This window comes from Psittacula echo, assembly GCF_963264785.1.
Source record: "Psittacula echo genome assembly, chromosome: 1".
NCBI classification, from domain to species: Eukaryota; Metazoa; Chordata; class Aves; order Psittaciformes; family Psittacidae; genus Psittacula; species Psittacula echo.
In genome coordinates, this window is record NC_137735.1 from 132,418,288 (window position 1) to 132,440,229 (window position 21,942).

General features: G+C 35.5%; 1 protein-coding gene across 1 annotated transcript in view; it reads left to right on the forward strand.

Annotated features, from left to right (window-relative positions):
• The window catches only part of PCLO (piccolo presynaptic cytomatrix protein), a gene marked incomplete at both ends in the record, with an annotated part of 368,722 nt that overhangs the window by 298,451 nt on the left and 48,329 nt on the right, over positions 1 to 21,942 (forward strand). The window contains 5 exons of the mRNA XM_080625043.1: positions 2,107 to 2,287; positions 3,866 to 4,060; positions 5,319 to 5,501; positions 15,602 to 15,743; positions 18,225 to 18,292. Coding sequence (XP_080481169.1) covers positions 2,107 to 2,287; positions 3,866 to 4,060; positions 5,319 to 5,501; positions 15,602 to 15,743; positions 18,225 to 18,292 — 769 coding nt within the window. The remainder of the gene's footprint in view (positions 1 to 2,106; positions 2,288 to 3,865; positions 4,061 to 5,318; positions 5,502 to 15,601; positions 15,744 to 18,224; positions 18,293 to 21,942) is intronic.

The window sequence follows — 21,942 nt, forward strand, 5'->3', positions numbered from 1 at the left end:
CATAATTTAGCATATGCACAGGTATCTGCAACTATGAGTAATTTGATCTTACTGATAAAGGTCTCATTTTTAACTCTACAAAATAGTAATATCATTAGCAAAGTATGACTGAAGGCAAAATCTTGAAATAAAAATAAATGAGATGGATGAATGGTTGTGGGAAAAACACTCTCTCTTAAAAGCAAATAAGCAAACACATGCACATATAATACTGAATTACCATTAATAACTATGATGTCAAAAAAGTAATTAAAAATGTTATCACAGAAGAGGATTATAATTAGAAACAGAAGCCCAGGAAAATTGGTCACTCAGAGAGTAACTCAAGAGTGTCTCTGCTCATTCTGCATTTGAATTTCACAAAGAAGGCACTCAGTTGAGCTCCAGTTCCTCTTTGTGTAACTACAAAACTGAGCAATCAGTGTCACTATTTGAACAATTACTAAAATAAATTTATAGGAAGCAGCTACATGATTACTTATTTCCTGCATACTGCATCAGTATTCTTGTTGAGTTCAGCATGTTTGTTCAAATGCATGGCTTTACTGAATATCTATATCATTGACATTTCGAAAATGGATGCTCTGCAGCTGCTTTTACAAGAAGGTTCACACTTTTGCCTACAAATATTTTTAACCTCTAGAACTATTTTTTTTATTAAATAATTCAGACTCAAATATGAAAACAGTTTTGCATTGAAAAAAGGAACAGAAAAGACTATCTAGTATATTTAAGGACCAGAATATCCAGAGGAATCCTGTACCATAACATCAAATATGGGATATCCAAATTGTGCCCTAAGTACTTACTCAAATAGGGCCAGCACCACTTACTTGCACCAAAAGGCAAGTGGCACATCTTGGTTCACATCCATGGAATGTGAACCCACTTCTACAAAGCTGAGCCCTCAGCCTATACTGCCTATTGGGAACATTATCAGTCATACTGTGTTCCAAGTCATTCCCAAAGCTATGACTAAAAACTGCAACAGGAAGCATGCTAAATAGTTATTCTGTTCAGATTAAGTATAGACCTAACCAGAAAGACCAAGGCAGGTCATATACAACCTATAAAGCTGACATAAAAAAGGCTTTTAACCTTTTAGAAACAGTCAGTTGTGAAGAGACTTCCCCATTCCTAAACTTGAAGACACTTTCTTTTATATAAGGTCTTGCAATAAACATTGTTTCTTGAGGTAATTGCACACTTTATTTGTCTAGCAGTTTTAAAACTTCCCTATGTGACATTAGCATTAATTCTTTCACCTCAGAGCCAAATGCAAGGCTATTTTTCTCCTTTCCTTCATTAAAGACTATTATGACTCCTTAGTCGTTTGCATCACCTGCCCCCCTTAGCTACAAGACCATTAAAGGGAGAAAGGGTCTTTATTGGTCCCAATGCTCATTATTTTTATTTATTTTTTCCTAAAGAAATTTCAGAACTCCTGCTAACAATGCAGGTGACCTAGAGCAGATTTTAGCTACAGTGTTAGGGCTTTTTTAGCCATTTTTTTTGTTTCATTTTAGCATTGCCATTGCATTTTCCTTTCTTTTTCTACCAGTGAAGTTTCAAGGCCTGAATGGCTGATTGAATTCTATTATTTTAGTGAAGTGCACAGGTATTCCAATTCTTTTCTTTTTGCTACAAATTCTCAATATGTGGATTTTTTAAAGAATCAGCAAGTACAGAAGGGAGAAAACAACACTGCTTCTCTTAGAATATGTTTATACAGAGGCAAAATGACCAGATGTCTTTTTAGTCTAGCTCTCAAGCTCGTGTTTGCAAGCTACCCTTTATCTAGCCATCTCGGTATGGAGCTATGTCTAAACTCATAATCTTTACAGAGGTCCTGCTGAGAAGGTGTATTAGTTCAGACACATTGATATACTAACAAATGTGGGTTTGGGATCACAATCACAGCTGGTTTATGTGAGGGGAGGTCAGAGCATGGGCAGAGAGTCCTGGATCTGTTAGCATACAGCCTTATACCCTTAATTTCTTAAATTTGGTTACATGGGCTGGTAGCACAACTGTAGACTTTTCTGCTGTACACAATCATTATTAGATCAGATACAGGCCATATATTGTACTTTGATTTATTTGTAGGTGTTGATCGAATTATCCAGTGTCTCTCAGCTTGACAACACTCCTCGGTGGTACCCTCTGAAGGAGCAGAGTGAAAACATTGATCATGGGAAATCTCATTCTGGACAGAGTAGCCAGCAATCTCCAAAACCATCTGTCATCAAAAGCAGAAGTCATGGAATCTTCCCGGACCCTTCCAAGGGTAGGAATGGCTTGGTGCACCTCTTATGAAATGTTTTCCCAGATGATGGGAAAAACCTTTGCTATGTGTAAGTTATAATAGAAAAATAAAGTTACTGCTATGAAGTTTGTATACACTTTTATTAAAAACATTTATCTCTGTGATTAATTAATTGGAACCAAGGATTAATTTGCCTTCATCTGAGCTAACCACCTTACTGAGTAACTGTGACCTTAAAAAAGCAGCTTATAAGCTCTATGTGTTTTGCACAACTACTGTAGATTCTGTGTCACTTTCATTTTTCTGGTTGCCTTGGCCAAATTCAATGCACATTTAGCTTTCTATTTTCTTTAATGTTCTTTAGATATTCTATGGCATTATATCTTCTGGATGTGTCACATTAATATTTTATAGTATAACAATTATGCTATAATAATGCATATGCATTTCCAGTCAATGATAATGGGCTGTAGCATATCTCAATTGTAGTGGAAATCAGTGGAGCTGATATAGGAGGATTATACTGGTGTTTACAAAAGCAGAATTGATCTCAGTGTCTCCTGCTCCAAGAAATGTATCTCTCCTTTTTTTTTTTTTTTTTTTTTTTTAATTCCAGGTAGTCAATGGCCGGTTGCTCACTTAAAACACAGTATATATGATATCAAAGCAAAAGCTATCCCAAATAGCACCCAGATAAGAGCTTCAGAGTATTAAGACTCTGTTCCATCTCCTCTCTATTTCTCTGTGTAATGTTTTGCTTAGGATTTGTGTCTATATAAGATCTGTGTCTAATTAAGAGGTTATTCAAGAAGTTATTGTAAGTTAGGCTATGGTTTTGACCAGGGCATTCATCAGAATAAAAGTGCGTGCATTAGCTAAGTATTTGGTACTGGTGTAAGTGGTGCTATTTAGTCTCTACATACTAGAGAAGTAGACATTGGAAAACAAATTAGTCCTTAGGCTACTCTGTTACTCCACCAGTGTGAACCAGCACAGGAAGCATAATTCACAGGTGATAGAAAACCAATAGTAAATTAATTATTTCCCAGGCCACGAAATAGTGAGTAAGTAGAAAATGGTGCTTCATAAGAGTTGTCTAATCATGAGAAGGCTGCGTGGAGACCTCATAGCAGCCTTCCAGTATCTGAAGGGGGCCTACAAGGATGCTGGGGATGGACTCTTCATCAGGGACTGTAGTGACAGGACAAGGGGTAACGGATTCAAACTTAAACAGGGGAAGTTTAGTTTGGATCTAAGGAAGAAATTCTTTACTGAGAGGGTGGTGAGGCACTGGAATGGGTTGCCCAGGGAGGTTGTAAATGCTCCATCCTTGGCGGTGTTCAAGGCCAGGTTGGATGAGGCCTTGGGTGACATGGTTTAGTGTGGGGTGTCCCTGCCCATGGCAGGGGGGTTGGAACTAGATGATCTTAAGGTCCTTTCCAACCCTAACTATTCTATGATTCTATGATATATCCCGAGACTTTGAATGGCATTCCACAGCTTAGCCTTTATTCCTTGTCCTGGAATGCAGCTAGAAAGAAAATGAAATTGTTTGTTTTTAATAAATGCAGCAGTTGTACTTCTTTATTTTCTTGGTAGACATGCAGGTGCCCACCATTGAGAAATCCCACAGCAGTCCGGGGAGCTCCAAGTCTTCCTCCGAAGGACATCTACGCTCTCACGGTCCATCTCGCAGCCAAAGCAAAACCAGTGTCACTCAAACTCACCTTGAAGACGCTGGGGCAGCCATCGCCGCTGCTGAAGCAGCTGTCCAACAGCTTCGCCTTCAACCAAGTAAAAGACGCAAATAAGTTCCTCAGCATGGCAGCTTAATGTTCATCTGTTGCCTTTTTCCCTGCTGTCTTTCCCTTTTTGGCTGTTTTCTTTTCTGTTCTTGACACACTGTGCTCACTCTGTTCAATGTCTTTCTTTGTGTGCCTGTGTGTGAATACATATAATTACAATATACTCTCGTATTTAGAAGTCTTTTATTTATTTATTTATTTTAATTTATGTAGACTGCAGTGAAACTGGCTGTTTCTCCATCGGTCCCTTCCCTCATGGTTCATGATGTTCCATGGTTGTGCATGACTCACAGAGAATTCCATTGTGTGGTGGTGCTTTGATGTCACTTTGATGTCACTAGCAATGAAATAATCAAAACCTGCAGAGATGTGGCTGCCAGTTCTTCAAGTTGCACACAAATACTGAGAGCACATTAAGACCAAAATATATCTATAAGTAGTAATCAAAAAGGACAGTACTATATACACAAAAGAAGATTTAAAGATTTTTTAACTACATGGTTGAGATTTCTATTTTTGAAACATGACTGTAAATATCTAATTTTTTTTTAAAGGAAATATAAAGCAACCTTCTAACTATCTCAGATAATATATTAGTGATGAGTAGAGCAGTGTCCAGGGTTCAGCCAACAAACAGCAATAGACAAAAACATTTAACACGTTAAATACAAAATCGTTAAACACACAAAAGCCATTAACAACATCATATTTCAACAGTGTATCAAGTTAGCAAAGTCAAAGGGAGTAGAGAGCTAAGTCAGATGACATAGTTCAATTCTTCTAGCAATTTTTGTGCCATAGATTGATTAAAGTCAAGATAAATTTCATCTGACAACTTGAAATAGATTAATAAATTTAAACTTTTCCATTCAAAAAGGTTGCTCTCCAGAATATAATTCAGACCCGTATCTGATTGCTAGTTGATGGGTTAGTTGATGGCAAATTAAAACTCTCTGACTGTGGAAACATTGTGTTTGTCATCAGGATTTGTTGATATGCCATAAACTTACCATGGTATAATACAAAAAACCCAGGGGAAAATCATTTCCCTCATCTTCACCATCATTAATAAAGAAACAGCCAGTTTTAATACTCTTTAATGCTGTGCATGTGGTGTCTCTTTGGTGTTTGAAAACACTACTTACTTAAATACAGAAAAAAACACTTCTGTTTGCATGAATAACATTTAAGCTGGTTCCATGTGAGGATACATACTCTGGGTTTCCATTTCACCCACACTGCCACAGCAGCACATAAAAGCGGTCAGTCTAATCATGCCAGGAAGCAGCACAGACACAGCATAGCAGGAGTCCTCCCTATTCAAAGAACTCAGTCTGACAATCTGCCTCCACCAGCCAATGACAACAAAGACCAAAGCCAACTAGCCCTCAGGAAAGTGATGTCTGATGGACCAGTCAAGCCTGAAGGAGGTGAGCAGAAAGACATGGTTAAGAAACAAATCACATTCAAAATCCTTCTTGCCATGTCTACTAATTCATTGTGATATTTAATTCATTTTACCCCTACATTAAGTGCTGTAAATGTTAACATGAATTAAGAACTCTGCTTGATTTTTCCACTTCAGCGCATAAATCCAGAATGAAAAACTGTGCTAAGAAACATTGCAAACCAATAAATGTGCACTTCCATTCCACTGAAGGACTTAGACTTCTGTTAAAAATGGTACAGCTTTGCTTGTGTTGTTGCCTAATAAAAAGCATGCATTCAAGCTGGTCTGCTTAAATATGATTGAACATTTCTTGTACTGTAACAAAAACCTAACTGCACATTTTTGCGTCTGGAATTCTAATTGGGACATTAACAATTTCTTTTTCCCTACCAGCATAGTTGTTATGTCAAAAGTCAAGAGCATAGATACTTTTTCAAACTGACAGTGGAAAGGAGTATTGTATAGCTCAATCTCTGGATATCTTTACCACCAGCTTCTTAAAAAAATCATTTTTTTACCTGTAGGCGCCTGTACATCAAACCTAAATCATCAGTTTCTCCCCTCATCACAAATAAAGAGCCAGAATCTCAATTGGTTCAAATTGGCACTGTTCTTTTGAATTCTGGAGCATTTTGGTTATTTTCATGGAATCCAAGGTATTATCCCAATAAATTTACAGACTGGACTCCAAGATCTTCTCTTGTGCTGTAATCCCTTCCCAAGCTTTCATGATTCATTGAAGGTTTTTCTGTCAACACCATTGCACATTGTGGGCAGTATAGTCTGGCTGAGAAGGTTGTAGGAGTATGATACCTTGAACAATATACCCTAAAGTCAATGAGTCATTAAGCACATGATGTTCAAACAGCTAATTAAGAAGGGCAAATTCAACAAATAATTTTAAACATTGTGTTTAGAATTAACAAGTTTTTTCCTATGAGAGCCTTAACAACCTTCCATAAATATATCTATCTATACATGTGTGTGCCCACTTACACACATATCGTCAGACTCTGCAGCTCAGCTCCATTCAGTTCAAGCAGGGGCCAGAGGATAACATGGTACTCATTCAGTCATCGTGACTGAAAGACCCATCTTATTCCTAGGATGTATACCACAGAAATCTAAATAACTCTCATGATCTTTCGAGGTATCTTAGCTGCAGAGATTTATCACAAACATTTGCAGTTCTGTGATGCCTTTTGGCATAGACAAGCAATGCTTGTGATACATGGTTGAATCAAGGTTTACATACAGTTGTATGATAAGGAAATAGCTAGGGTGTTGGCTTCAAGTACCCTTGCCACTGAACTTTTATACTTGCTTCTTTACTTTTAAAACTGCAAAAGATAGGTATTGATATGCACTCGGTTCAGCAATATTAGAAGTGTCATAAAGAGTTGTGGGAATAAAAGCCCACATTAACATCATTAATATATAAGCGAAGTTAGAGATACTGTGGAAAGACATATTACTTTTCTTTTTACATCTGACAACACCTTTCAATTTATGGAGTTCAGTGGAATGGAGAGATGATGAAGGAAGGAGAAGTTTTGCCTGCATCTTGAAAATTCTAAAATTTGTGATTTTTGTGAACAATGATTAGGGATCATCAGTTTGCAAGACCATTCCTACAGGGACACTGCATGGTTGTGATAGCCTCCCCCATTGCAACCTACTTTATTTTACTAATTTATTATTCCCTTCTTTCTTTAGGAAAAGAACCCCTAGTGAACTCATTTTATGGACTGGAAAAGTCATCTTGGCTAGGTAGTAACTTTTTGTCAGTAAGTCTCAAAGCTTGTTATTAAGGAAGACATTACAGATAACACACAACATTATTATAATTTTTTTACCATAGTAATTTCTCTGTGAATTTATCAGAGAACAGCACCTTTTAGAGCAACTCTTTGTTTTTTGTCAGCCCAAGCACAAAAGGGTGATGGGAAAAATTCTGTGATGTGAGTGGTCATCAGCCCTTCTCTACCTATGAGAATTCCCAGTTTCCTCCTTTAGCTCAGTCTCTTTTAGTTGAGCTGGGACTTGAAAAAAAACAAAACAAAATGAGAACCCTCAGTCATTCTTAGAATGCCCCCGAGAAATCTTCTCTGCTTCTGACTCCTAGGATCTTTTCAACTGGATGTACTTTGTCAGTTATTAATTGTATGTATGATAAGAAGTAAAAAGGAAATCATAAACAAACCCAGCATCCATGGTATACATATTATATTTTGTGTATGCAAAGGACTTGCATCAGCTTAAGTTTATTGGACTGAACTATTTCTGTATTAATTTTAAACTGTAAAACGTATTCCAATCAATCTGTTTTAAAAATAAGTTGAAGCTACAACAAAAAACATTTGTTCAGCACCTTTGTAAAATCCAATATTCAACTGTAGCATTTAATTAAAATTAAACCCTGAAGTATAATCTTGTTTCCTGTGAGAGATAAAAGTGTGATTTGCAAAGAAACCAATTGCATAATACACATTCCCATCACACCCCTCAGAAAGGAACTATAACCTTTCAGAGCCAAACCTTTGAAGGCAGAAGTTGCAGGGGATCCAAGCCAGAGAGAGAGATCAGTGCCTCTGTTTGAGTTAATTTGATTTTGTTGTTGTGAAAAGTATGAATCATTGCCAATTACACATTCCCATAAAATTAAGCACATTGCTTTCAACATAAATCTGTGTATTAGAGTTTATACACCAGATGAGTAAGTTCTAGAGACAATGTAAATCAGTCCATTATATGGAATTTTCTTGGTAGGTCACTTATGTTTAAAATAAAATTATTTTAGTGTTCTTCTGATATGTGAGCAGTTAGAGATATTCCGCAGATAATTATCAGTTTTCTGGATATATGCTTATAAAACAGTAGGTGCATTTACTATATAGTTATTTATTGATTTTATGCAAAAGGCCTTTTCAAAATCAGTTTATAGTTTTAAAAGAATGAACTACATGCTTTGGTTGTAATGACTTCCAATACCATGTGTTTCAGTTAGCAGTTCGAACACACCCATTGAATTACCATTTAAGGTAATACAAACAATATATTTCTACAGAAGTTTCTGTCTGTTTATCCTATGTTTTTTACTCAATAATAAAAAAGGTTTTTTCAACCCCAAACCTCTGGGAATTTAAAATCACATTTTCTGAAAAACCTCCAAAGCTAATGCATGAACCCAGAACCTATTTATTTCTCCCATCTCATAAAGAAACATTTCATCTTCTACACTGTAAATTTTCCATCGTGACACAGAAGCTTTACAGTGGTATACTAAAAGGAAACTACTTTCTAAATAGTTGTGCCAAGTGATTTTACTGTGCAGAGGGAGGTCTACTATCAAAGCCAATATATTGCTAGCACTATCAAACCCATGATAGAGGTCTGAGCCAGTGCTGTGTAATTTCTAGACACTTAGCTGTAAGAAATTAAAATCAATAGGAATTTTCCTTATCACTAAGTTCCATTTACTGGTGTTAGCAACAATGTGGAGTGAAAGGAAATTGATTCCTAGGTTCTATAAATCTTTTGAATTAGATACGATTGTGAATTTGAATGCCTGCTTATTTGGGTTCTCTTTAGGTGCATACCCATTTTCACACTTTCAATAGGCAATGCCATGTTTTAATTTCCTACAGTAGTTTAGGGTGTTTCCTTCACACTTTAAGTAATTCACTGTCCAAAGCTGGTTTATGCCTAGCTTCACTAGTCTCTTAATTTCCAAGTTAAATGGGCCTTCATATGGCTACAAATAGCCCATTTCCAAGAATCATTATCAAAACAAGAATAGGTTGTCCCCACTCTCCGCAGACAGCAATGATCTGAGGCTGTCTTTTGAGTCTTGTTTCAGTCTAATAGCTGGCACATTTTGCTTTGGCTGTTCCTGCTATTTACTCTTCCACCATTTTAAGATGACATGTAATTTCAGGAAATTGCTCAGATTCTTCGTTCGATAACTCTTATTTCAAAAGTCTATTAGATGGTAGCCTAACCCTATGGAGCACATGGAAGAAAATTATTTCATCAGAATTGCTTTGCTGGGAAAAGGAATGCTATCACCACAGTTTGAGTGCTGTTCTGCTATTACTTCGAATCATAAATTGCTCTGTAAAGAGTTGTGTTGAAATTTCACAAAATATCACTGATCTGTGTGTGGCCAAAGCTGTGTCTAATATACAAATGTGAGGAATAATATACAATAATATTCCATATGAAGAAGAGTGAGGAAAAGAAACTTTCAGAACTCACCAGAGGTATATGTTTTTGATCACTAGTTATTAATGTATGTCCATTCTAATGACAGTTCACAAAAGACGCAACTAGTAATCCCAGCAACAGGGTTTTACACTGCAAAATAGACGAAGCCTGAACAGCACTTGCTTTTAGTCCTAGCAAACCCTTCATGAAAACAGGTAAACAGGCATTTGGGGGCAGTTTGAGGTTGAAGCACTTGAAATACAAGGTAACTTGAGAGTGAAGAGTAGGCAAACTTCTGCCAGAAGACAGTATGTGTGGCATGCCCTGTCTGTTGGTCAGCAGATAACTATCCAAGGCAGATCAGTGATTTCACCTGCTCCCATAGGCTTGTGTCTCTTTGAGATGAGTCAGCATGTTGCTATCAGCTCTTTTTGTCATCTATGGTTTCTCACAAGGCCACCAGTTACGAAGAACAGCTTTTTTCAAGCAACTAGAGGAGAATACTCAAAACTTAACCCTGAATATAAACTCAAAAGCATTTTTCCCTCCCTCCATTTTGTTCAGAAATAGAACTTTCTTTCCCAGTGGGTTTTGACAGTTTTATTTCTGCACCTGGTCAGATACCTGAAAAGGGGAACAATTACAATTTAATCCTCAGAAGTGAATTCTACTTTAGTCTGTTGTTTTATCCACAGGAACCACAGAACAGCATTGTCCTATTTTTCAAATTTAAGTCTTTAAAACAAAAAAGAAAGGTCCATTCACTGTTGAAGAATGGCTGGAGTGGCTAACAGTGCTGAATTGTTTCCAGTTCGCTGCTGACAGATTTGACAGGTCATGGCTATAGGTCTTGTGTGAACTATCCATCTCCCTTGTGTTAAGTTCTAAAAAAGCATCTTCTCTGTTACAAAACCAGACTTTTCTGAAAATTAAGTGCAATCATATTGCTTCCATTTTTCCTTTCTTATTGATTATAACACAATATTTTCTTTATACTAGAACATGTTTTACACATTTTCCTTAGTTATAAAAATTGATTTTCTAACTGAATCCATAGGCCAAATCATAAGCATAAGCATATTTCTGCCATATATGCATTCAACTAATATTGTACTATGACTAATAATAATTTAAAAACCAATAAATTAAAAAGAAAAATGGAGCTGAAAGGTGAGGTCAGTGCTAGCCTCAATTTTCTCAAATTACCTATTCTTTTCCAAGAAGACATAAGGGAATACATGGTCAAATATCATTCTGTCAAACAAAAAGTTGTTGGATTTTTTTGCCTATAAAATGCAGAGTACAAAAGGTATCTGCCTAACTATTTTACTTTTTTTCTTGAGAAACCCTGATCCTCCAGCAGGTATAACATGATGATCCACTTTCTTAGGATCTGCAAGAATTACTGTAGGCAATCAACACCTCTTCCAACTCATTTATGTACTGTTCGCTAGAATGGTTGAGCTGAAACTTTTGCTCATGCCAGGCTGTACAGCAGACAGGAAAGCAGTATCACTTAGAGGCAGCATTAACACCACACTGATAGCTACGACATGACTATCCATTATCACACCTTCCGAGCAGAGAACATTTTGTTTCACTGAGGGGGCATACCAGCTAAAATAAGATTAGCGATGAAAATTAAGTCAAACTACAACAGTAGCTTTGTATAATAGGAATTTTTCTACACTATTTCAGAGGAAGCAGCATATATTAGAGTTTTAAAATTTTATTTCTGATTTGTGTTCTTTGTAGTTCAATGTCTGGGCAGCCCAGACATCATTGAAGTTGCAACCCTGATAAACTGCACAAAAAGCTCATGGAGAAGGGGCTGGAGGGAGGGAAGTGGTATCTCCTGTCTCCCTAGAAGTGGCTAAATGATGATGCTGGGTAATGACATTCAGTTAAGCTTAGTCTCTTCCATCTGCTAAGGCTTGAAGACTCTTCTCTAAAAACAGAAAGATTTTCATATACCTCATAAGCAATTGACAGCAAGATCTTGCCTATGAGAAGTATTTAAAAAGTTTTCTAAGCTTACTAATTGTTTCTAAAAGGTCTTTTCTCCCTCCTAAGAACCAGAAGTAATTTGAAAAAGCAAAGGGCAAGGAAGCAATGAAGCAACTCTTCCATACTCTGCATACTAAATATTCAAATGATAGCATTTGCCTTTGCCTAAATTCCTATTCAGACTAATGTTGCAGATTTAAATAAAGCAAGACTATACTTTGTAGTATCAGGTACCTCTGTGACACCAGAAGAGAATCTAATCTTTGGACCAGAATGAACCCATGCAAAACTATTCAACTCTCTACAGATCAAGATACCTCCTGCCAGAACCTTTGATGTCAAAACCTGAGAACTTAGGCATTTTTAACATGGGCATCTGTAAGCAGCAGTTCTGTAAGTGAGAAGTGAACCAGCCTTAATCTCACTTTAATTACTTGTCCTATATGCCAATAGCAACACAACCGGGCAAGCATGGTGGCTATTGCTCTGATACTTGCAGGGCTTAGAGTCATAGAAACATTGAATTAGGGTTGGAAGGGACCTTAAGCTCATCCAGTTCCAACCCCCCTGCCTTAGACAGGGACACCTCCTACTAGACTATGTCGCCCAAGGCTCTGTCCAACCTGGCCTTGAACACTGGCAGGGATGGAGCATTTACCACTTCTTTGGGCAACCTATTCCTGTGACTTAGCACCCTCACAGTAAAGAATTTCGTTATATCTAACCTGAACTTCTCCTGTTTAAGTTTTAACCTGCTACCCCTTGTCCTATCACTACAGTCCCTAATGAAGAGTCCCTCCCCAAGACCCTTGTAGCCCCCTTCAGATACTGGAAGGCTGCTATGAGGTCTCCACGCAGCTTCTCTTCTCCAGGCTGAACAGCCCCAGCTTTCACAGCCTGTCTTCATACAGCTTCATAGACCTTACACAGACTAGCAAAACAAGAGGAGTACCACAGTGAGCTCAGACTTTCTTCTTAAAGTTCTTAAGACAATGTTTGCATTTGTTCAAACAGAAAGGCGAAGGCTGCAAATGAATGTACAAACTAGTGGCTTGCACACGAACAGGGACCAAGTTCTAACTTTCCACTTAGAGTATAAATCTAACCATGGTTATTCCAACAGCAAGACAAATTACTGCCTGGTAGCAAGCATTGATACATCTGAAGAACTTGGAAGTTTCCTATATAACCAGCTCCAGAAGCTTAAAGGTCTAGATTGTTCTGTAAAAATACAGTTATATAGAAAATGTGGGTGTCTCGTGTTATGGAGGTCTTTGTATCCAGATTCTTAATTTGCCACAAACCCAGCTGTAAATCTATTTGTGAATTTCATCTTGTCACAAACTGATGCTGTAGTATGTTGCTTTCATAGAGCAGACAAGAAAAAAACCCAAAATATTAAACTTTAGAATTTTCAAAATCCAGTCATGAATCTAAACTTGGATCAATTATAACCATTCACCAAGAGATCTGATGGGGGAAAAAAACATCAGCATAGAAGAAGATGTAAATCAGTGAAAACAACAGAGAAACTAAAAATACATCATACTGAATGTGTCATCCGGATACAGCTGTTTCAAAAGAAACAACTATGTTTTGATTATAAATAGATGTAGCAAAACTTCTAAATCATTTATAAAGGTTTAATTTAAAATTTTCTGGCTTGAACTAAATTCTAGGTACTTACTGGTTTTAGAAATCCACCAGTAAAGAAACTGCTTCAGGCACTAGTTTTTACAGCAAACTCAATAAAAATAAGAGCCCAATTATGAACCACCCTTTCAGCCACATATGTTATGGTGAAGATGCATGCTACACAATGAAAATTTATGCCTAAGGGAAGCACTAAAGACTTTTTTTTTTTTTGTGCTGGCAGAATACTGTCTTGGCTTCCATGGGTCTTGCAGATGTATGGCTTTCCTGATGTTCTCACTTATGGGTCATTTGTCATGCCATGGCACAAACCCACAATCTAACTTAAATAAATCCTTGGAACCCCAAACAAAAAACACCAGAAGTCGTACAGGTCACACAAACACTATAAGAACTAAGGTTAAGGATTAGTTTGGGACATGCATGAGATAGCCCTCATTCAGGCTGTTGAATAAAGGGCAGCTGGCAATAATGCATTGTAGAGGAGAGTTTTACCTCTCTTCTCTGAAGTCTTGCTCTTGCCTGACCTCTCCCAGCACCAGTATGCTGACATGGCACCATAGTCATAGGAATTCACTCACAGTATCACAAACTGAAAGTGATGAAGCAACCACTGCTCGCAGCTGCCTGAGCAGGACACAGTGCTGTGCTCTGGCTGTCTCTGTTGGAAAATATGAGTGGCTTTCTCTTCAGATGAGATACTGAGAGTATCTGTTAATAACACCATGATTTTACAGGTTATTAGATTTATTAACATTCAAGAAGATAACCTATGATCAATGTATAAAATCATAAAATAGAGCTGAAGAATATTTTTGTCTGAAAATAATTTAGACTGATAGATTCCTTCTGTGACTGTAGGCAATAGTGAAACAGAAGAGGCTAATAGAGGTTTTAAAAAAGGTGATGTGACAGCTCGGTTTAGCAGCGAAGAATCACTTTGCAGAGTAAGAGTTCTGTCCTAATTCACAATTTGGGCTAAGGCTTGATGAGATGTGGTAACATTCTTCTCTTCTAGTTTCAATTAATCATCTTCAACAAAAATATTATTCATTCAGTCCAACATAAAAAATATTTGTTGCCAGTTTAAGGCAAGACACTGTTGTGGCTCTGGCTCTTATTTGAAGTAATATCCATTTAGATATTTGACTAATTTCTTGTTTAAAGAAGAACACCTTTAAATGCTTGCATTAAAGTTTCACAGTTCACCAAAATAACATAAAACTTCATTAAGTCTTCACAGAAAACTAACTTTACAAAAAAGTATTTTTTATCCTCAGTATGTATATTCAGTCAGCTGGAATAGATGAAACATGATAATAGCAGATATAGGAGAAGACATTTAACAAAAAAGCCATCCCAAAATCTGTATTAATATTCCTAGACAACTGTTATTCAATATGGTAATGTCTACTCTGTTGTTCCTGTATTAATTATTATGTGTAATGTCATTGTGTCTTTTTTCATTTATATTTCTCAACTTGCTAACAGCTGAACACCGGAAGATTTGTTCATGTAGTACAATACAGAAAACACAAAATAAGGCATCTGAAATAAAAGTAACACATGCTGGTATACAGTTTCTACTCCAAATGGCCTTAAATGACATTAAGGCATCTCCCATCAAAATATGTGCATTAATATTCTAGGTATGTGGTAGAAGAGATCCAGATAGGTAGGAGCAGTTGAGAAATATAATGCAGTAGCTGTGTCACGTCTGAAGAGGGGTGGAGGTCTTCATACAGTCTCTGTGAGAATAGGTGGTGTACATATATTTCCTTTTAGCTTCCTCTCCTTCTCAAAATCACCAAATGCAAAGAATGTTTCATGAGGAATATAAGGAAGGCTCACTGTGACTTTCATTTTTAAAAGATTATCATATGAAATCTTTCAGATGAATACTGGTTTTCTGCAGCTTTAATCAGAAAAGCAGTTTTAATCAATCTAACCCTTTTTTTTTTCCTTCAGGCTGTTGATTTGAACTATTAACATGATTGGAGAAAAAAAAAATGGTGGTATACTATTTGATTTAGAACAGCTTATTCTATGTGAAATTAATATCTGGGAAACATGATAACACAATACTAGAATGTAAAGTAAAAAAGCAAAAGTGTTTGCAGCATGTAATTTTGATAAATTAAGTTTTTTCTTTAACATGGATGGTACTGATATCTTACAAGGTTTTTGATAACCCATTGTTCCCACCCTGTACAGCAAGGTCTACTAATCACCGACCTGCAGAAAGTTCTGTCTCCACTGGCTCATCAGCCAGTAGCTTTGGCAGTGGATACAGCATGGACAGCGAAGGCAGCAGCAGTGCCACAGGAGAGAATAATCTATTCCCCATCCCAAGAATGTAAGGCTTTTCCTTTAATATACCATAACCTCTGTGCACTACGTATAGCCCTTTCGCTTTCCAGAATCTAGGACAACAATGTGATATCAGGTTTTGGGGGCCAATTGTTTATTCTACATTGCATTGAATTTTCACTCATGTTGTTCTAGGATAAAATAAGTTGTACTTTCCTGTGGCAAAAAGATGATCCTTAATTGGATTTGGCAGTCACAAAGAATATATATTCCTGTCATTCCTAATGAGAAAAAAAATCTGCATAAAAATCTTTGTGCACAGAAACACAAGATGGAGCTCTCAATAGAATTATTTGATTCACATACGCTAAATTTGAGTCCAAATAGTATCATTACTGTGTATTGTCTAGCAATGTGACAGTATCTGACAGATTCACCAGTATATTAAGCATGAAATCAGTCCCACTTCTACTGAATAGCAGAAAGAAGTCTTCATATTTCAGCTTTTCTTTTGCAGCAGTTTGTTCCCATGAACTTTACTGAATTAAATAAAATATATCCAGCCCTCTTACTTTCAATTAAGGCCTAGACTATAAATTGTTTAAATGCTGATATTAGACAGAGATTTTAAAAGTTGCACAGGATATTTATATGAACAAAATATGCTTCCTTTTTCACAATCTCTCAAAGGCTTTATATAGCAATGTGATGAAGATGAGATAAAATTATTTTTTAACATCTGAGACTTTTGGAATCATTCCTGTGGAGAATGTTTTAAAAATTATAGATAAAAATTAGTATATATTTGAATATATGTCTGATTGAAATTCTAGTCGACATTTCCATTCACACTGGCTTGATAATTACTTCAGGGACTCTGACCTTGTACACTAATTCAGTATAACCGTAAGACCACAGCTCACAATTTGGATGTGAAGCGTTAAGTAGGCTGAATAATTTTAAGTGTCTTGGCATATAAAAATATTTCAGCTATAAGCTCCCTGCTTCGGTGAAATTTCTGCCCTATCAATAGAAAAAGTATTGGATAGTTTTAAAATCTAGTCAAAATGCTTTAACCATAGGAACATTTACTCATGAAGCAAAATAAAAGAATTAAATGGTGACACTATGGGAAAGGTTTAATGAGGTAACTAGAGTACTTGCCAATATTAAATAGTTGTATCAAGGGAAATTAATCATTATATAGTTATATGCAGCTGAATAAATCTTGTAAAGTCTTTCTATTTAGGAAATAATTTTTTAAAACACTCTTATTATCCAGCTGTAATATTTCTGAAAGTTATTTCTGCTGTCACCTTTAATAGGGACCAGATTGTCTATGCCTTTGTATTGTGTAACCATTTATATCTGTAAAATTATATTAATTTTGAATGCAAAGGTGAAAAGCAACAGAACAATGTGTAAGGAACCATGGAGATAAAAAATTCTTATATCATGTTTGTAACATATGTTATGAAGGATTACCTCATAGAAGAAGATAAGATTAATTTTCAGTTGAAACTGAATTTAAAATAACTTTTAAAAGTGATCTTTTATACTAATTTTTCAGTTCATTGTGAACTCGAACAGCTTCTGTTTCTGCTGTGAAGCATGAAGCTGACTCCTTAGTAGCAAAGAATTGCACTGACTCTTTAGCCCCAAAAGAATCACATGCATCTGAAAATAATGCCTTATATTCTCTGTCACAGCATTTCAGAGTCTTAAGGCAAAAAGACAAACAGAAGCACAAACATCTCATAGTACCAAACATGGTTTTGATAGTGACTTTAATCATGCCTTAGAGCTTACAACAAGTATGTTTAAAGATAGCTTATAGAAAAGCTTAAAGATACTTAACTTTCATTACCTAAAAATAGACATCCAGATTGCAATCCACGTTTTTTCCTGGATTTTGCACATCCAGTGGAGAAAGATGTGAAAGTCCAGAGCATGATTTATTCCCCTAAACTTACCTTAAGGTTAATGTAAGTTTCAGAAGTAATTTTTTTTTATGCAAAACCCTAAACTGCAATGTAAAAACATCATTAAAAGTAGATAATGAACACAATCATGCATTACCTTTGAAGTAAACATATTGTAGACCTAATATCAATTTTGACTCATTATATATTTCACCATTCACTATAACAGGGTAAAATGAGGAGAGGAACTATGCAGGCTGGTTGCAGAATCCCAGGCTGATGGTGGGCATGTAGTGGACAGCATCTGAAGGCCCCATTCTAAAAGAATATGCAGGTTTAGCAAGATGTGATTTCCATTGCCTCCAGAAGAGAGAAAAAAAAAAAAAATCACATTATTCTGTGATCTGTCCAAACAGCAGCAGAAATGAACCACTATCCACTTTATTATCTTGAAATTAAAGATATATATACATACTGTTTTCTTTGAAATACCTGTGATGTTTGTCTTTTTGTAGACAACCAAGCTTCATTAGCTTGGGTGTATAATTTACTTAGATCTGATCTCTTTACAGTCTTACTGACACTATGACCATATCTTTTAACAGAGGGAAGATGGGCCAGAATGGACAAGAACCAGTAAAGCAGGCGGGAGTAGGATTAACCGATACAGAAGGTAAAAAGAAATACAAACAACACTACAGTGGTGTCCCATGTTCATAGAATCGATGTGTTAGTTTCTTTTATTGTTATGTTACAAAAGATTAGCTTATACTCTCTTTGTATTGTAAGTTAAAATCCTGACCTTCATTTAATCTAAGGGCCCTTCACTCATAGTACCAATGTAATGAGTCCTCAGTTTAAATGAGAACAGTGTCTTACCTGTTTACTTAAAGTAATTATATAGTTAGATTGCAATGAATAATATCTGTCTTTCAATGTTCATTGCGTTTCATAGTATTGGAATAAAAAAATGAAGTATGGAGCTGACTCAATACTTATTAAATGAGACAAAAATATCTAATGGCTGCAAGGCTCTATTTTTATAACATTTCAGAATATTTCCTTCACAAATCAGTTATTATTTTTGGTGTCTACATAAAACACTAAGTAAAAATACTAGCAGAACATCAGGGTTAACTGCTGCGCATAGAGAATAGTGAAACTTATCTGATTGGGAAATCCTGAGTGAATATTTTTAGTAGGAATGTGGTGCTGCCAATGAAAGAGATATTGTAATACTGGACCTGGAAAAAACCCGATAGAATGGCTTTAAAAGTTTTATTAACAATGTGGTTATCTCTTTCATGTGTAATAATGGACAACTGCATGAAAATTTAGAGACTGTTTGTATTGAAGGATATGTTAGGAAAATTCCATTTCCCTTTGCTTATGAGGTATATTCTTTCAAGTGTATATTTCTGTTGACCTCAAATACAAAACTTAATTATCATAACCTTCCTTTTATTATTTAAATAGTACTTTTATCATTTAAATATATTTCAATGAAGCTTTAAGGTATTACATAAATCATAAATTGTAATTAATATATACAATTGAAATTATCTTCATGTTAAGTTCAGTCTTAAAAAAAACCAATATTTTTCAGGTTTCTGCAATCTATACATGGGGAAATAATTGCTGTTACTATATTTGAGGTAAAAGTGGTCTGATATACCACAGATCTGAAGAAATCAAATTAGGGTTTGAAGATAGAACTGTAAAACTGTCTTTTCCAAAGCAAGAATCCTTAATAGTGCATATGCATTCAGTACATAGTACTCATCATACTAAAGTAAAAATTCAGCTGCTTATCAAAACTTCAGTATGTTCAATAGTATTTTTAAGTATTTGAAAAATTATTTTTAAGAAGAGAAACAGTGGGATGAAAATGGGAAATCAGGAATTTTCCATTTTTAATTTGTCGTGATGTGTTTTATACAGAATGATAATTGTAAACAAATAGCTTTTCATCATTTTGTTCATCATAAATTACCCTTTAGGTAAAGTTTTGGATCATAAATTTCAGAACCTAAAGATACAGAATATTTTAATTTGATGTGTATATCATTCAAACAAACTCAAGCAAAAAAAAACCAAACTTTTGAAACATTCTAAAAGATGTGTATATAACATTTGATCACTAAAATTCCTTTTTTAGTCAAAGTCATGTTTCTGCTCATTTTCAAAATCTGCAAATAATTGAAGAACTGCAATTCCCTAATTTTCACTTACAATGCAATTCACCTTTCCTAACTCGAGAACTCTAAGAGTTACAGCTCCAAGTCTGATTGAGTGGTTCTTACTAAGCATTGTTTTTCTCCATTGAGAGAAGCTGAGGTGGCCAGCCTGGTTTTCAGTGTCTGATTTCTAGCTGATGAATATACGGCAGATCAATATCAAATGATAAATTAAACTAAAAGCTGGAAAACAATTCAAGTGCATTTCAGCTTCACTATGTAAATATAATTAACCTGTGGGCAAGTAGGTCAGAATGTAGAGGAACTTGAGATTAACTGAAAATTAACTCAGTATTACAGAATTATTGTGGTATTCTTTTCATAGATGAACAAAAGTGTATGAAAATCTTAAAGTCTTAAAGATCAAATGATATCTTTTCTGTATATCTGTGTTGTGGACCAGATGAGCTCTGCAATTAACTGGAAGCAAATATACATTGCCGGTTTTCATTAATTTGTAGAGAGTAACCATAGTTGACATTTGTATTTTTGTTTGCAAATAAGTTTTTAGTGATGTTATACTTAAAACCTTTTAATACTAGCACTATTTTTACATTTTCAAATATTCTTAATGGATAATGTCTGTGAAAAGTATCCTGTGGGTTACTCCCTTTAAAACTGTGCAGAATAAATTCAATCTCTTAAATATGTGGATCTACGGCTACTTGAAATGTGTTAGTCATCCAAGTCATTCACACAGGCCTGACAAATATGGCAGGGCACTTACAGGGACAGAGTCTTTAAGACCAGTAGCTGAAGGGAAAGAAAGGTAAGACTCAAATGACAATGAAAACTGGTTTCTAGACAGGTGAATCAAAACTGTAACAATGGGGTTTGTGTTCAGCTCACAAGGTTGACACCAAAGTTTAGTCATCTATATAAGTGAAATCACCAGGAAAAAATATGCTCTTTTTGTAATTGTTTATCCGCTACAGAAATGTGCTATTGTCTTGTTGGGAATAGTTTTTGTGCTATTAAGATGTAACAATTGAGTTATAAGTAAATATTGGAAAACAGTACTATTTACTTTGCTGACATAACCAAATGGTCGATATAAATAATTTTGAGTATTGCTATGGTAATCTTTGTTTCTCTGAACATATCATGTCATATTCTGTATTTTCATACTACTTGATAATATAAAATAATTCAGAGTTTTGTTCTTGGACACTGTGTTATAGTTCTTTTCTGATATGCATGGTTGCATGCTATCTTACCCTGCACATCCTGCTCCGAGCAGAAGAAATGCTTCATCTTCTTAAACTTCAGTAAATCTTATGATACATATTGTGATCTTCATTGAGTCATGCAAACCAATTTCTCTATTAGTTTCAGAAAGTGCAATACTTTTTTTTAAAGATTTCTTATGACATTCTGTGCAACATTACAGACATTACAGAAAAAAATTTCATTCCATGTAAGGATTGAAACTAACAATTAAAAAGCACATGATTAATATCTTGATTCAGTCATAGATCATGAATGGTCTTTCTGCTCTATGAAACCACTCAGCCAAAAGATCACAGACTATTTTTCACCTACCCAGCTATTCATCCAATTAAGAAATAAATGGGGAAAATTATTTTCATGTATTTCAAAAGTATGAATTTACTAGGTAAACCTAAGCTGCCATTATTTCTATTAGAAGAGAGATATATAGGTAGAAATAGCATTTTAATTAAAATAGTTTACTATAAAGAAATTTTAAATCTTCTCATTTTGAAGGTGCTATATGCATGCAAAACATCATTCCTCTAGGTTTACAGACATTGAGGTTCATTTCAAACACAGACTCCTTTTGGAAAGATGAACATGTTGGTAAGCATGACCTGACTTCACTCATTCAGTATTTTTTTGGAGTGAGTGAGTATTCACAGTGATTCTGTCATCCTCTGTGACATCATTGTTGTTAGCATTTTCAGTCAGAAAATTGGAAACTTTGTATAGGAACAGAGTGGTTCCCTGCCCACTTCTTCAAAGACTGTTCATGTCCTGAATACAAAAAACTTCTCTAGATAGTTCTGCTATAGCTCAGAATCTCACTTTCTGACATTTCCAGTAGTCCTTTGAGCATCATCCTTTGAGT